At 43.1% G+C, this 14216-nt stretch overlaps 1 protein-coding gene across 4 annotated transcripts in view; it reads left to right on the top strand.

Annotated features, from left to right (window-relative positions):
• The first annotated feature begins 502 nt into the window (after nt 1-502).
• Nucleotides 503-14216, top strand: part of PLEKHA5 (pleckstrin homology domain containing A5) — a 271652-nt gene continuing 257938 nt past the window's right edge. For all 4 annotated transcript variants that reach the window (XM_088837293.1, XM_055395744.2, XM_055395739.2 and 1 more), the window contains exons 1-3: nt 503-786; nt 940-1019; nt 3280-3337. In XM_088837293.1, coding sequence (XP_088693419.1) covers nt 695-786; nt 940-1019; nt 3280-3337 — 230 coding nt within the window. In that variant the 5' untranslated portion in view covers nt 503-694. The remainder of the gene's footprint in view (nt 787-939; nt 1020-3279; nt 3338-14216) is intronic.

The following is a 14216-nucleotide window of genomic DNA, read 5'->3' as shown; positions in this document are numbered from 1 at the left end:
TGAATTCACTCTTATTTGTGGGTCCGTGGCAACTTGTCAAACCGTTGCTATCCGGCACACAAAACACAAACAGGAAAAACCTTCCGTGTGGTTGAATAAAAACGGCCTTCCTTTTAAAACCGATACATATATATATACATACACACACACACACATATGTATATATTTTTTCCTTTTTTGGGGGGAAAATCTTAGATACCCAATAGCTCTTATAAAACAAAGCTCAGATGCTGTGTTTCTGTTGTTTCAGAGAGAGAGCAATCAGGGGTGTTCAGATTACGCTTGGAATCGCGCTTGGGGCTGGGAAGCCTTAGGCAAAGCCCGGGGGGCAGGACGCCTTTTTTTTTTTTAAATCGATCCCGGAACCTCGGCTCGGGCGGCGGGGGCGGTGGGGCGGCGCGGGAGGGAGGGGTCTGGCCGCGGGGCGCGGCGCCGCTCGCCCATCCCCCGAGCGCGCGGCGGGGCGGCCGGCCGGCGGCCGCGGAGGATGCGGAGGGGCGGCGGCGCGGGCCCGACCCAGCCCGGGCGGCGGGGCGGGCGCCGCCCGCGGGGGTAGGGCGCGCGCGGGGGCGCGCCGGGCCGGGGAGGCGCGCTCCGGCCGCGCTCACTCTGCTCGCTCGCTGGCTCGCTCCCTCCTCCCTCGGCAGCCGCGGCGGCAGCAGGACAAGGCGGCGGCGGCGGCTGGGGATCAGACATGGCGGCGGATCTGAACCTGGAGTGGATCTGCTCCCTGCCCCGCTCCTGGACTTACGGAATCACCCGGGGCGGCCGCGTCTTCTTCATCAAGTAAAGGCCCGGGGCCGGCGCGGGGGGCCCGGAGGCGGGCGGGAGGCTGGAGCCGCGGGACAGCGCGGCGGGTCGGCGCCGCTCCGGCCCCCGCGGCTCCCCACGGCGCCCCCACTCACGCCGGGTCTCGGCTTCTTCTCTCCCCCCCTGCAGCGAGGAGGCGAAGAGCACCACCTGGCTGCACCCCGTCACCGGCGAGGCCGTGGTCACCGGGCACCGGCGGCAGAGCACAGGTAACGCCGAGCCCGGCCGGGCCCGAGAGGAGTTGGGCTCCGCCGGGAGGAGGCGGCAGAGCCCCGGCCGCCCGCCTCGCTACCTGCCCCGAGCCGCCGACCCCCGGGAGGCGGCGAGGTGGGGCGCAGGCCGGCGGGGGCGGCCGCAGGTAGAGGGAACCGGGGGGACCCCGCCGGCGGACTTCCCTCGAGTCTCCGGACGCCCCTCTCCGCCGCCTCGGATCGCCGCCAGCCCGCGGCGCCCTCTGCCCCGTTCCAAACTGCTCACCCTGCGCCCCCCACCCGCGTAGGGTGGCCCACTCCCCTCTCCCGGGAAAGCCGGGACCCTGAGCTGTTCCTCCCGCGGCCACTCCTGAGTCCTCCTGCCGCCCCCCGGCCCCCTTGCCACCTTTTAGGAAGTCCTTTCCCTCTCCCGTCGTGCAGCCCCGGGATCCTGCCTCCGGTCCGCTGGGAGAACGTATCCACAACCTCCCGGGGGGCTTCCTCCTCCGAGGTGGGACTTGGGGGTAAGGTGGCTGATGGAGGAGGTGAGGACTTCGGGGGCTGCTGCGATCGTTCCCCGCGCCGGAGCGGCTGGGGAAATCTGGGCTCTTTCCCTCGTGCAGCCGGGGCCGGAGGAGGCATTTGCAGCTGCATTTGCCCGCCAGCCCGATTCAAAGTCCCCGGCGGCAGCACCGAGGTCGCACACGCCGCCCGGAGCCGGTGGGCGTGCTGGGGTGGGGGTCGGGGCGTCCCGCGTGCGGGCCTGGGTCCCCGATTGGAGAGCTCGGTGCCTCGGGTAGCTGGTTTGAAGGCTGCCTGTGAGCTGAGCTGGAGAAGAGCAGATTGGAGCTTCAGTGCTGCTCTGGCTTTCTTTTGTCAGTCTTTGTGTACATTCTTGAAACTTGTTTGCCTTTGAAACGTAACATGTGTTCTCTTCCTGGCCTGTCTCTGTTACTGGTGATTGGAAAGGCTTGAGAACAGTTTGGGTGGAAGGTGAGGCCGGCTTCAGAAAAGCTCTGTAGAGCTAGTCTTCTGGTATATTTCCTCTCCAACTCCGAGGTTCTCTCTTAAAGTTGCCAGGTTATTGAACAAGCCTGTCTCCTGTATTAAATGCTGGAGTTCAGCACAGTGACTAATATCCCCAAATTTGCAAAAAGGTGGAGGAGGAAGGAGAAAGCTGCTGTAGCAAGCATGATGAGGTTCCATTTTTAAGGCATTTCTGACTAATTCACCGTCATATTTCTTAACTCCTCAGTGTCCTCTTTGACTGAAATGTACATTTTGGTGTTTGGCATACATACAGTCAACTTCAATGGCCTCTTTGCGTTGTGGATAGTAACAGGTTTGTGTCACAAGAGGCAATGTGATGTTTAGGCTATGTAGCCCCATCCTCTTGTGGAACTGGTCCATGATTATTTTGGCTATGTGAAATACATATTTTTATCGTATTTACTCTCCAGGTTTGATTACATTCACATGTCAGAAAAATTTTATTCTGTGCTTTCAGGTTACTTTGATTTTTGAGACATGATCTTGATTTTTTTTTTTTTTTTCTGGTTTGGTTTATTTTGCTTTGATTTTGCACACATATCAGTGGTTTTTTATTTCAGAGTGGTATCGTGGTTAAATCCAAGCCTCTGGTCGTTTGTAAGTAATTTGCAAGCACAAAATGTTACCATCATTCACCTGCATTCTTGCCAGGTTTATAACTTGAAACTTCACATCTCTAAATGCCAGGTCTGTAGAAACACACATGTATAAAGCATGTGATGTCAGATTTCATTCCCCTTAATTAAATACTTAGGAAGTTCTCTCTCATTAGTGACACTTCCCTGATGGATTCACTCATGTAGCTGAAAGGTGTGGTCTTAAGTAGACTCAACATCCTTAGGAAGAAGTGGGTGTTACCTTTTATGCACAGTCTTTTTCTTTGATTTTGGGGGGTATTTTGGCCTGCTGTTCATGGATATTTACTTGGGATTAGAAGACATCTCTTGGCTTTTTTCCTCTCCACTCTGATCAAAGTGTATAATTTTGTCAGATAATCTCTAATATGGTTGATAATTTTCTGGTGGCATTGCATATGAATTGTCATTTCCCAAAAATGATATTGTATCTACTATGAATTTTACTACCAGTCTAATGCTTTTTTGGGGGGTTGGGTTAGAAACTTAATAAATGAAAATCACTGATCGTGAAAAGAAATAATTAAAATGGTTTGAAACTTACTGTGCTGTTCTGTTGAAGTAATACCGATTGTGAAATACATGTTTTTTAGATTTGCCGACTGGCTGGGAAGAAGCATATACTTTTGAAGGTGCAAGATACTATATAAAGTGAGTCTTTTTAATTATGATTTTTTTCCCTTGGTAATTCAGATGTGATTAACCTTTGGTTGTATGTCTAGGTACAATCGTTTCTTAAGATTTATCATATTTTACTGATTTTATGCTTTATGAGTGTTGGAATTTGAGGTGAAAGACAACACTCAGTTTTCTTATGTTATTTGCCTGGGCATTCATTGATTTAGCAGTTAGATCATTTATGGCCACAGTTATATTTTTGGTGCTTCTGTATATATTCTTGAGTGATTGTAGTAGTTTGTCTTTAGCATGTTACCTTTTTTCTTTTTAGTGAATTCTGTTCATGTGTATTTTGACCAGAGCTATTAGTAAGTAGTGAAAGTGATGTAAAGCTAGGTTACAGTTTGATGGATAGTGACAGGACTGAAAGTAAAATCAAATAAATACGGAATATTTCACAAACATCTGTGGAAGCATTGTTTGTAATTTGCCTCAGTTTATGTAAATAGAACTAAGTTTCAAAGTTTCATATCTAAATGTTTTGCTGGCATTTGTGTTTGAATAAAAGGCTTTCAGTAGCACTTAAGGACAAATGACCAGTCCTAATCTTTAAATTAATTTTATAGAATATTGAAATAGTTTCTGTTAACTGTTAACTTGACAGTACTTGGAGACAGATACACCAGTTTGAGGTCAACATTATGTAGGAAAATTTTTTTATCCCTCAAGGGAACATAAAGGTGGTTTTATCTTCATTTTAAATTAGAAATTGTTTACTTAAGAGCTTGTTTTAAAATTTTTTGTTTCATTTTAAGGAACTGAGGCTTGAAGGAGAATGCTTAACTATGAGATTTGGTTGAGATGTAATTGGCTTATTAATAATAACAGATACCTAGCTTAAGGTACCTCTGCTTCCTCCAGCCCAGTAAGGCATTTTACTGAGTGCCATTTTAAAGATGATGCCATACCTCACTAAATTATAATTATCTACATGGCTTAAACATTTTTTTAGGATGATTTTTTGTAAAATATTAAGGGAAACATACAGTTATTAGCTATGCTTGCTTTTTTTGGATGTAGAAATGGAGAAAGCAGAATGAAGATACAGGAATGGAGTAGTTTCATGATGTGGTCCTTCCTTGGATATGTTTGATTTACATCTTTTATTTGGATATTGTGCTGTGCATCATTAGATGGCCTAAAAAACAAAGGCATGAGTAAAGTGCAGAGTCACCAACTGTTTCCTTTAGAGTTCTTTTTCATCCTGAATTAAAGTGAGTTTGTATTGTCATTAAAGGGATTCTTCTTTTTTTTGCACAAAGTATTGATATTTCCGAAGACAGCTTTTTTTGGATGGAGTTCATTTATTTTTATCCAGTATAATTTTAGCTGCTGTACATTAAGCTTCGCTGATTTTACAGAATAGGAGTAACACTGTAGTTCTCAATATTATTTAAATTTTGGTGAATGTGTACATCCTTAGATGAATGTTTATTTGGCAGTGCAAAATGTTACTCTGTGCAGGCCGAATATGTGTGTTTTAATTTAGAACTAAGCTGTTAGAAAAGACCGAGTTTTCTTTTGTTTCACTAGCCCTTTTGATTAGAGTTTCTTTTATGTTGACTTAAACAAATTAGAATCTTATTTGTGTCATGCTTAAGTTTCTCAGGCACATAAGGACAGCATTCAGAAAGCTGTAATAATTTGACTTTAATTCTACATGCATTTTTAAGCTAGCGGGTTTTCATCATGTGGTATTGGTAGACAGCCAATCGTTGTGTCCAAAGGTAGCAATAAAGAATTTACTTTATGAAGGTAATTTGTTCTAAAGTTGAGCACGTTTTAGAAATATGCATTCATAAAACCTTTAAACTTGTTTTAAGTAGAAGTTTAAAACAACCATTGAGAAATACATGATTTACTGAACGTTAGGTGCTGCTGTTTTTCCTTTCTGGGTTGTATCAGAAGACTAATTTCTTTTAAGATCAGTTAAATCTCTAATGTAGGCTGTCATTTCCTCAAAACCTTTTACCTTCTTGTGTTGTTATGAGCAGTCAGGGGTGCTTGATTATTGTACTGTCCTAGGGGCACTGCTCGTATTTGAAACTTCACAGTTTGCAGAGCGCTCTAGCATATGTTACCATGACTGAATCTCGTTTTAATTGTGGTTGTCATCAGAAGAACTCTTCCTTGTCACACCACATAATAAAACAACAGAAACATGCCTTTGGAACTTAGGAGTCTGCAAAGACAGCAAGATGAGAACCAGCCGGGATGTGAACTATATTTAAAATGTTCAGAGTAGGAGAAAGGATAGGAGTTTGCCGTAGGACAGTGATGGCTGTTGGTGGATATATTTTTCACTGTGGGTTCTATGTCAGATGAAGAAAGGAAGTTATTGACCAGATTATAATAAAAAGAGGTGATGGAGTGAGCAGGGTGGGATGAGAGAAGATGAAAGGCAGATAAAAGACCCATTGATCATCTTGTTATTCCTAATCCTGTGTTCCTGGGAGGCTCCCAGAGCAAGAAGGGAGACCAAGAACTGGAGTTGTTTCTACTTTAGTTCCCACGTGAAGTACATTTAACTCTCAAATTCTCTTCAGAACAAATGGTGGTGGTGGTTCAAAATGGCAGATGGCCAAGAAGAATTTATCTTTGGATTGTATCAATGTTTTAGTGTCAATACCTGCATTCCCGTGGGCAGTAAGAAGAGCAGAGGAAGGGGGGACTGTGGCCTTGACCTGCTAAGACAGTGGAGCTCAGTCTTCACATCTTTAAATTAGGCGGGCTGGAGAAGGCAACTCTCAGTTCTGGCCAACTTTCAAATTTCTTTGAATTTTATATGGTTCTGGGAATTTACAATATTCTACAGAATAATGCACTCAGAGTGCCAAAGAAGAGATAGTATGGGAGATGTGGAAAGTTACTTAGCTTTCAGATCCTGCTTAACTATTTAATCTCTGTCTTTAAGCTGTGTGTAGATAACCACAGATAAGTCTAAGTAGAACCAAAGCTGTGTGTCTGCTCTCTTTCTGTTGCCACAGTGGGAGAGTTGTGTGTGTACAGTTGACAGCGCTCACTAATGTCAATAGAGGAGTGGATCAGAGTTAAGAGTTGTATAGATTTGAGCTGGATAATCAGTTTATACAGTTTTTGAAATTGGTTCTTTCATGAAAGTTTACAGTTAGGAAACAGAATATAAAGAGAAGGTATTTTACTTTAAATCACTTTGGCCAGAAAAATGTTAAAATTTGAAAATTAATTCTTTATTGTAACAATAAATATTTAAGTTTATTTTCTTAATGAAGAAAGTTTGCCTTAAGCTAGCCAGCCTCTAAATTATTTTATTGTGTGTGTGCGTAAATACATATACACAGAGTCTGGATTTGATTATTGTTTCCATATTGCTTTTTAACAATTAATTCATGCTTTTTATTTTTGGGGAAGAGTGCTGAACGTTTCCGGTGATTTTTATAATTTATGAAGTATAGCTTTAAATATTCAAATAACTCAGCTCAAAGTGCAGAAGATAGTCATATATTTAAAGGTTATAAAGCTTTCTGCTTACTCCTTGAAAATATTACTTAATGACTCTGTAATGACAGGTCATGGTAGCTTAAAATGTATGTGTCATTGACTATTACTTTGTGCTTCAAAGCTTTAAGATGGTTAATTTAAAGTGCTAAGTAAATCTTGAAACAATGCTCTCTGAATAGTGAGCAACTTTCTTCTAATTGTCTAGATGTCATTGTCTTATGTGACAGGTTTGGGGATCAAAAAATGTCTTTGCAGGGTCATAGAGTAGTATGTAAATGTTGTGAGGTTATATTTTCATATTACTTTTTTCCTTGATTTTAAATTTAAAGTTGTAAAAATTGAACTTAGACATGCAAATAGAGCAGTGTTTGATTTTTTTTTTGACTAATGAAGTTTCATTTCAGTATCTGCTATAGTTGGATCTAATGTGTGCTTAGAATTTCAAACTAATCTGCAGTGAGGGGAATTCTAGTATGAAATAGCCATTTAAAGTTGCAGGTGAGAAGAAAATCTGTTTCTTCCTACATTATCACAACTCAAACTATTAGTGAAGACAGGGAACATAGTTACTGTGAGAATATATTGCAATGTATTTGATATTTAAAGTTGTTTGATATGGTCGTACTATAATATTATAATTGGTGTAGCAACATCATGTTTCCGAACAATTCATGGACATTGTACATCTTTTCCATATCCATAACAGTATTTGGAATGAGTAATCCTTCATACACATGAGTGTGTATGAAGCGCTTTATGCTCATTTGTTAGATACAGCCTAACAATGAACTGTGGTTTCAACCTTCAAATGTGGTATAGAGAAAAGCATGTGGAGTATTAAAAGGAGATGGTATGGGGCCCATGGACTCCCTGTGAGGCACTTCAGCATAGCATTCGATGAATTTAATACTCACAGTAGCCTTTTTTTACCTTTTCCCCTCCTCCTCCCCCTGCGCCCTTTTTCATGATGAAACTGAAGCTTAAAGAGGTTAAAGGCCTATTGTAGGTCTTATAGCTTCACTATTTATTAGTCATTATCATTCAAATTAAGGTCTCTGGGCTAAGACTCTTCTAGAGCTAAAAATACAGAGCAGTATGAACAGATCCTATGGTATGTGTCCCTCCATAAATAGATTGCTTGGAAATAGAGATCATTTCAAAGAAACAAGTACAATGGATAGGTTAGTATGTGTGTGCTCACTCGCTCAGTTATGTCTAACTCTGCGATTTTATGGACTGTAGCCCACCAGTCTCTGCCCATGGGATTTTCCAGGCCAGAATACTGGAGTGGGTTGCCATTTCCTTCTCCAGGGGATCTTCCTGACTCAGGGGTTGAACCTGTGTCTCCTGTGTGGTCAGGCGGAGTCTACTGAGCCACCTGGGAAGCCCCCTAGGTTAGTAGGTAGGTTAATAGGCACATGAAAGCTTGTTTAACCCCTCAAAAACCTATTGACCAGTGTTTTTTTTAATAGAATCTTGGAATTTGGTCATTTCTTTACATCCACGAGAGTGCTGGTGCCGGGCACTATTCTGGGTATTTGGTGACTCAGCTGAGGCTTTCCTGGAGCAAACAGTCTTACTAGGAAGAAGAGACATGAACCCTCCTGTCAATGAAAGGACATATGCAGGTTCGATCCCTCGTCTGGGGAGATTTGACATGCCTTGGGGCAACTAAGCCCGTGCAGCAAGAACCTGTGCTCCCCAACAGGAGAAGCCACTGCAATAAGAAGCCTGCACCCTGCAACTGGAGAGTACCTCCTACTCACCACAACCAGAGAAAACCTGCACAGCCATGAAGACCCAGTGCAGTTGGGTTGTTTTAAAAAAAATGAGCAAACATCAATTTTAAAACGGAACCTTCATAAAGGAAAAGAGTGTTTTGTGACGGATTAGGAAAGTTTCCCATAAATGTTTCAGTGATAAAATGTATTTAGGGTTTCTAGGGTGGGATAACAGGACTTGCAATAGCATGAATTTTATCATGGGATTTCATGGTCCTTTTTAGTCCCAGGACCATCGCTCAGGACCAGGCCTGCTCAGCGTCTTCTTGTGTCTGCATATAGCTTAATGCCAGCATCTGGTGAGCCCCTGGTAAGTGTGTCTGCTGATACTGCTGGCCTCCAGCCTCCAGAGGAGTTAGTTGGGGTAGGGGTGCAAGTGACTGCATTTAGAGAGCCCCTTCTGGATTTCTGAAGTGATTTCCCCCTTATGTGGATGGACTTCTTTCTTGGTTTGTATTTCTGATTGTCAAAGCTGGTGTAGTTTAGGAAGGAGGAACGAAAGGTGGTAGGGAAAGAATTGGTTGGAAGAGTCAAGGAATCGGAGGCCACAGAAACTGGTGCAATGTAAACATCCCTGTTCAGGTATCTCTGTGTGTCCTACAAAGACAAGGGGTTTCTCAGCTCTTGTGGGCAAATACTCTCTTCTGGAACCTTTTCACTTTTCTATAAAGATATGTGTAAGTTGGGGTTAAATGATGAAAAGTGACATGTAATAGCTATGTAAAAGTGATGCTGGTTGTCACTCAGATGGCATCCTAAGAAGTCAGAGAAAGAAGAAGAAACTTACTTAGGGCCAGGTTGAAGGGGAAAGGCTTGAAGGAAGAGGCAGGAGTTGAGGTAGGCCTTCAAGGCATGGCTGGAATTCACATGTATACCAAATACCTAGAATAATGCCCAGCACCAGCACTCTCGAGTGGATGTGAAGAAATGACCAAATTCCGAGATTCTATTAAAAAAATACTGGTCAGTAGGTTTTGAGGGGTTAAATAGTGATAACTACCCTGCTGGTAGGTGATTAGAAAAAAATGCTAGGATAATGGGAAGTCAGACTAGGAATTCTGTTTGGTGCTATATTGTGTCAGGTGTTTGAATGTAAGGCTGAGATTTTCATTTCTAGGCAAGCCACTCCAGGTGGGTTGTTTCCTTTTTTGTTTTGTTTTTTGTTTGGTATAGCATTAATAGCGTAAGGTGAAGGTATTAAGAGAGATTTTAATGTAGGCAGCATGGCTTAGAGAGGGGCAAAACATGGAATGGAGGAGTCCCTTTCTGGGTTTGTGGCTGTAATCTGGGAGTTAGTGCTGGAACCAAGTTGGTAGCAGTGGGAATGGAAAGGAAGGAGGCCATTGATCAAAGTTATTAAAGAGGAGTTGACAGGCCTTGGGAGTCTTGGTGAGCTGGGAGGTTGTCAGAGAAAGAGAGGTCAAAAGTTATTTAGAGGCCTTTGTGTCTGAGTGGCTACAAGAATGATTGGGGCCCTTGACCAGAATAAGGGGGTTTGGTGGTTGTGGGGAGCTCTGGGTGGAGGTGTTAATGATGGTTTGCTTTTTGAGCTGCTTACCTTAAAAAGGACATCACATTTTAGGTGGCTAAAATCTGGACCTTCCAAAGGACTCCCAACATTATTTTCTATTCCCCCTCATGAGTAAGAAACACATCCTCTACCCCTTAAAATGCTGTCTCAGCTGCTTTATCTCCAAATAATATATGTAGATCCAAGCCAGCACTGTCATATTCTTTCATCCAATAACTCATTCAACAAATACTTAGTGAGCGCTGTGTGCTGAGCGCTTTAGGTTTTATGAATGAAACAGACATGGACCTTGCTTTTATGGAGCTTATAGTTAAATTAGGGGGAGAGACAGTGGTAACATGATCACAGATGTACAGTCGTAGCCTGATAAACGCTATGACGTGTGCATGATGCTTTGAGCAGATGTATTGTGAGGAACTGGTCCAGTATGGAAGAGACCTTTCTCACAAAGGTAAGGAGTAAACCTTGAAGCTCAGCTGTGAAACCCTACAGGATGATCAGAACAGAGCAGCACAGAGTCACCTGACAGATGAAGAATTAATAGCATCTGGGCTTGAGATTGGACTGTAACCTGAGTGACGGTGTTGTTGTAGCCAATGAAAGACTTGGGGTGGGGTTGATGTGACGTAGAATTTTAGAAAAAAGGAGAAACTGCAACAGGAGTTACCCTCTACTGTCTACTAGAGAGCAAGGCTAAGCTGACTGTGATTATGATTGTAACTCTTATTTCAGTCCCAGTGGCAACACATTTTTTCTTCCAGTTCTCTTCAATACATTTTGAACTCATAATTACATGCCTTAGTGAATAGGACACATCATTAAACAAAATATACCCACCTCTCTCTACTCTTCTTGGGAGTGGGGTGGTGGGGGAGGGAATATCAGACAAAGAAAATAAAACATTGATAAATAAGTTTTGTGTTATGTAAGCATATATAAGTGCTGTAAGAAAAAAAAATTAAGAGTTAGATGTGGAGGATCAGGAGAGGAGTGTGTAGGAATGGGTGTGGGAGGGAAAAACAGTGCAATCAGAGAAGGACAGGCAGGGGTGCGTGGGCCTCATTGGTTGGTATAATTGGCTGTTAACATAGAGTGATGTGGAGCTGTCGCAGGTCTGAGCAGAGGAAAAGTGTGGTCTGATTTTGCCCTTTGAAAGGGTCGGTCTGCCTGTTGTGTTAGATGAGACTTTGGGGAGACTTAGTGGAGCCCCTCCAGCGTAAGTTCTGCCCCTCATCAGATTCTCTCCTTATATTTCTTTTTAACACTTAACAGGATTATGATGAAATATTTAATCTTATAACCACCATGTTTCTTTTAAGCTCCCAGTAGTCATCAGTACCACTGATTTAATAATAATAACAGCTTTTCAGGGGGGACAGAGAGATATAACCATATTATATAAACCTTTTTATCCTTATTTCAGAAATAGTATATTGAAAAACCACGTTTTAAAATCAAGCCAATGCTTGGTTAATACCTGTTGGCCTACTCATGGGAGGTAGCCTTCAGGAAAAGCAGCTTGTTTATAGCTGTATTTTCTGTCCCTCAGCTTAAACCTTTCTCATAATACTTCCTCAATAAATATTTCTTGATGAGTTTTGCTGATGACTTGATCTTAATTCCATGCTATTCAAAAGCCTTAACTCCATGCTATTCAAAAGCCTTGTAATGTGGCTCTTTGTGAAATTTAAATATTCTTATTATGTGACAGTCTGTCTGTCCCAGTATGAATTAGAAAATCAGTTGTTTCTTGAGTGTGATTTATATGATTCTTCTCCAGGATACGGATAGGATCTGCTCAGAAGCCCAACTGAGGGACCAGAACCAGGGTGAAGCCAAGATAATGCAGGGACCTGTGACGCTTGTTGGGAGACAGACCTTGGCAGTGACCGTGCTGTTTCTGCTTAGAAATGTTGACGGTTCAGCCTACTGTGATTTGGAGAATAGAGGAAATAACTGAAGTCTGTCTGCTGTCAGGAGGAGTATGAGTAAAGCAGATAGAGTCCACTTAGAGACCATTGAACTCAGTGGATCCTAGAAAGGCCTGAGAGAAGTAGAAGGTGAGCCTCATGAGGTGCAGGGCACCGTTGTGTCAGAGTGACTCGGGAAAGTCCTTGGTTCCATAGAAGGAGCCTCCTGGCTACTTGGGAATTATTCTTTGAAGTGGCCAGTGATTTCAGAAACACTAAGAGAATCCCTCTAGACCAGGGGTCACCTGTTAGGAACTGGGCTGCACAGCAGGTGGTGAGAGGCAGGCCAACCAGAGAAGCTTCATCTTTATTTACAGGCGCTCCCCATTGGCTTGCATTACCACCTGAGCTCTGTCACCTGCCCATGGTGGCATTAGATTCTTGCAGGAGCATGAAGAGCATGAACCCAGCCTGAGCTCGACTTATCCCGAAACCATCCTCCCGTCGCAGTCTATGGAAAAACTGTCTTCTGCAAAACCTGTGTCTGGTACCAAAAAGGTTGGGGACCGCGTCTCTAGACTGTTAACTCTTTAGAGGCAGAGACTGTGTCATAATCATGTTTCCAGCATCCGACACATAATAGGCAGTGAGATGTTTGAAATGAAGACCTATTACAGATGGTAGGAAAATGAAATCTGAACATCCCAGGACATTTTCCTGCTTCTCATTTGTCATCTAGTTAGGATTCATGCTGTTGCAAATGTCAGTGACCCAAAGCCAACTATTATAAGCGAAAGCCAGCTCTTCTCGTTCGTTAATTCCAGGAGTGACACAAATGAATCCTTCAAGGCCCTTTCTTACCCACCTTTTTTCACTTGAGAAAGCTTTTTTCCACTTAACTGGGAAAATGGCTGCCCACAGCCCCAAATTACGTTCTTTTAGCTGTTTAAATCAAAAGATAAGTTTTCTTCTCTGTTCCCCAATAAAAAATCTTAGGGACTTTGACTGTCTTGTACCCCATGCCCACCGCTAGAGTGAAGACTGGTCCTCTGGTCTTCAGTCATTTTCTGTCCTTAGCTGAAGCTGAGATTATAGTACTATCAGCCAGCCTTCCGAGGACCCGTGCGATAAGAGAGGAAGGCCCGGTTCACGCAGGAAGTTGGGGTGTGAAAGGCTGCATGATCAGAGACTACCGCTCCTCCCTGGTATACAGGGCACAGTGCTAAAGGCCAGGAAGGCCATGAACTTGAGCGTCTATAGGCTTCTAAGAAGTGATAGTATCAGTGATTACAAGGCCACTTTCTGCCTTCTGTTGAAGAGGGAGTAGCTGAAGATACTCACAGGGTGGTTCAGGCCTGGACCTAGGAGAATGGAGAGCAAGTGTTAAATTATGAGGATGAAGCCATAGAAACCAATCCTGTCCTGGCTGCCTTGAGCAAGGGGGATTGAGGAAACCAACTTGGATTTAGTACAAGTGGTAGTACAGACTCACTGTGGTCGAAACCCCACCCTGCTGGAGCGTACCAGGGATTCCCTCTGGTTCTGAAATCACTGGCCACTCATAATTCCCACACAGTGTCAGTGCTTGAGTAATGCTACCCAGACTTGCTTACTGCATACGTCCCATGGATGTTCTACACATTATTTCCCTCCATCCCTTCCAAGTGACTAAGATTCTTTACACATGTTAGTTCTGTGGGATAGATATGGTCCTCAAAAGAGAATTTACCTCTAAGATGAAAAATTGCTTTAGTCTTCATATTGAGTTAATTCCATCGGCTTTTGCTGAAGTTGATTGAAAGTGCGTATAATAGCCATTTTATTAAACGTTTACAATAAAGTTGTTCAACCTAAAATTTAAAACTCAGTAAAATGGGAGTATGGTCCAGTCTTCAGAAAAAACAAGGAATTACTTCTTGCTCATTTTCCATAGTACAGCGTAATGGTGCAAGGAAAGTAACATGTTAAACCTAGTTTCAGTTATTTTCTGTTGAAAATTCATCTGTGGTACTACATTTACTTTGAAAAATCTGTTCTACCATGGAATATAGATGCATCTAATAATGATGGCATTTAAAAAAAATTAGTAAAGAAATGTCAGAGAATGATTCCAAATCCATCTTAAGTGTGTGTGCTTTTTTCCAACCTGT

This window comes from Moschus berezovskii, chromosome 6, assembly GCF_049115385.1.
Source record: "Moschus berezovskii isolate FMDL1 chromosome 6, NW_MosBer_1.0, whole genome shotgun sequence".
NCBI classification, from domain to species: Eukaryota; Metazoa; Chordata; class Mammalia; order Artiodactyla; family Moschidae; genus Moschus; species Moschus berezovskii.
This window is presented reverse-complemented; position numbering and strand designations above follow the sequence as displayed.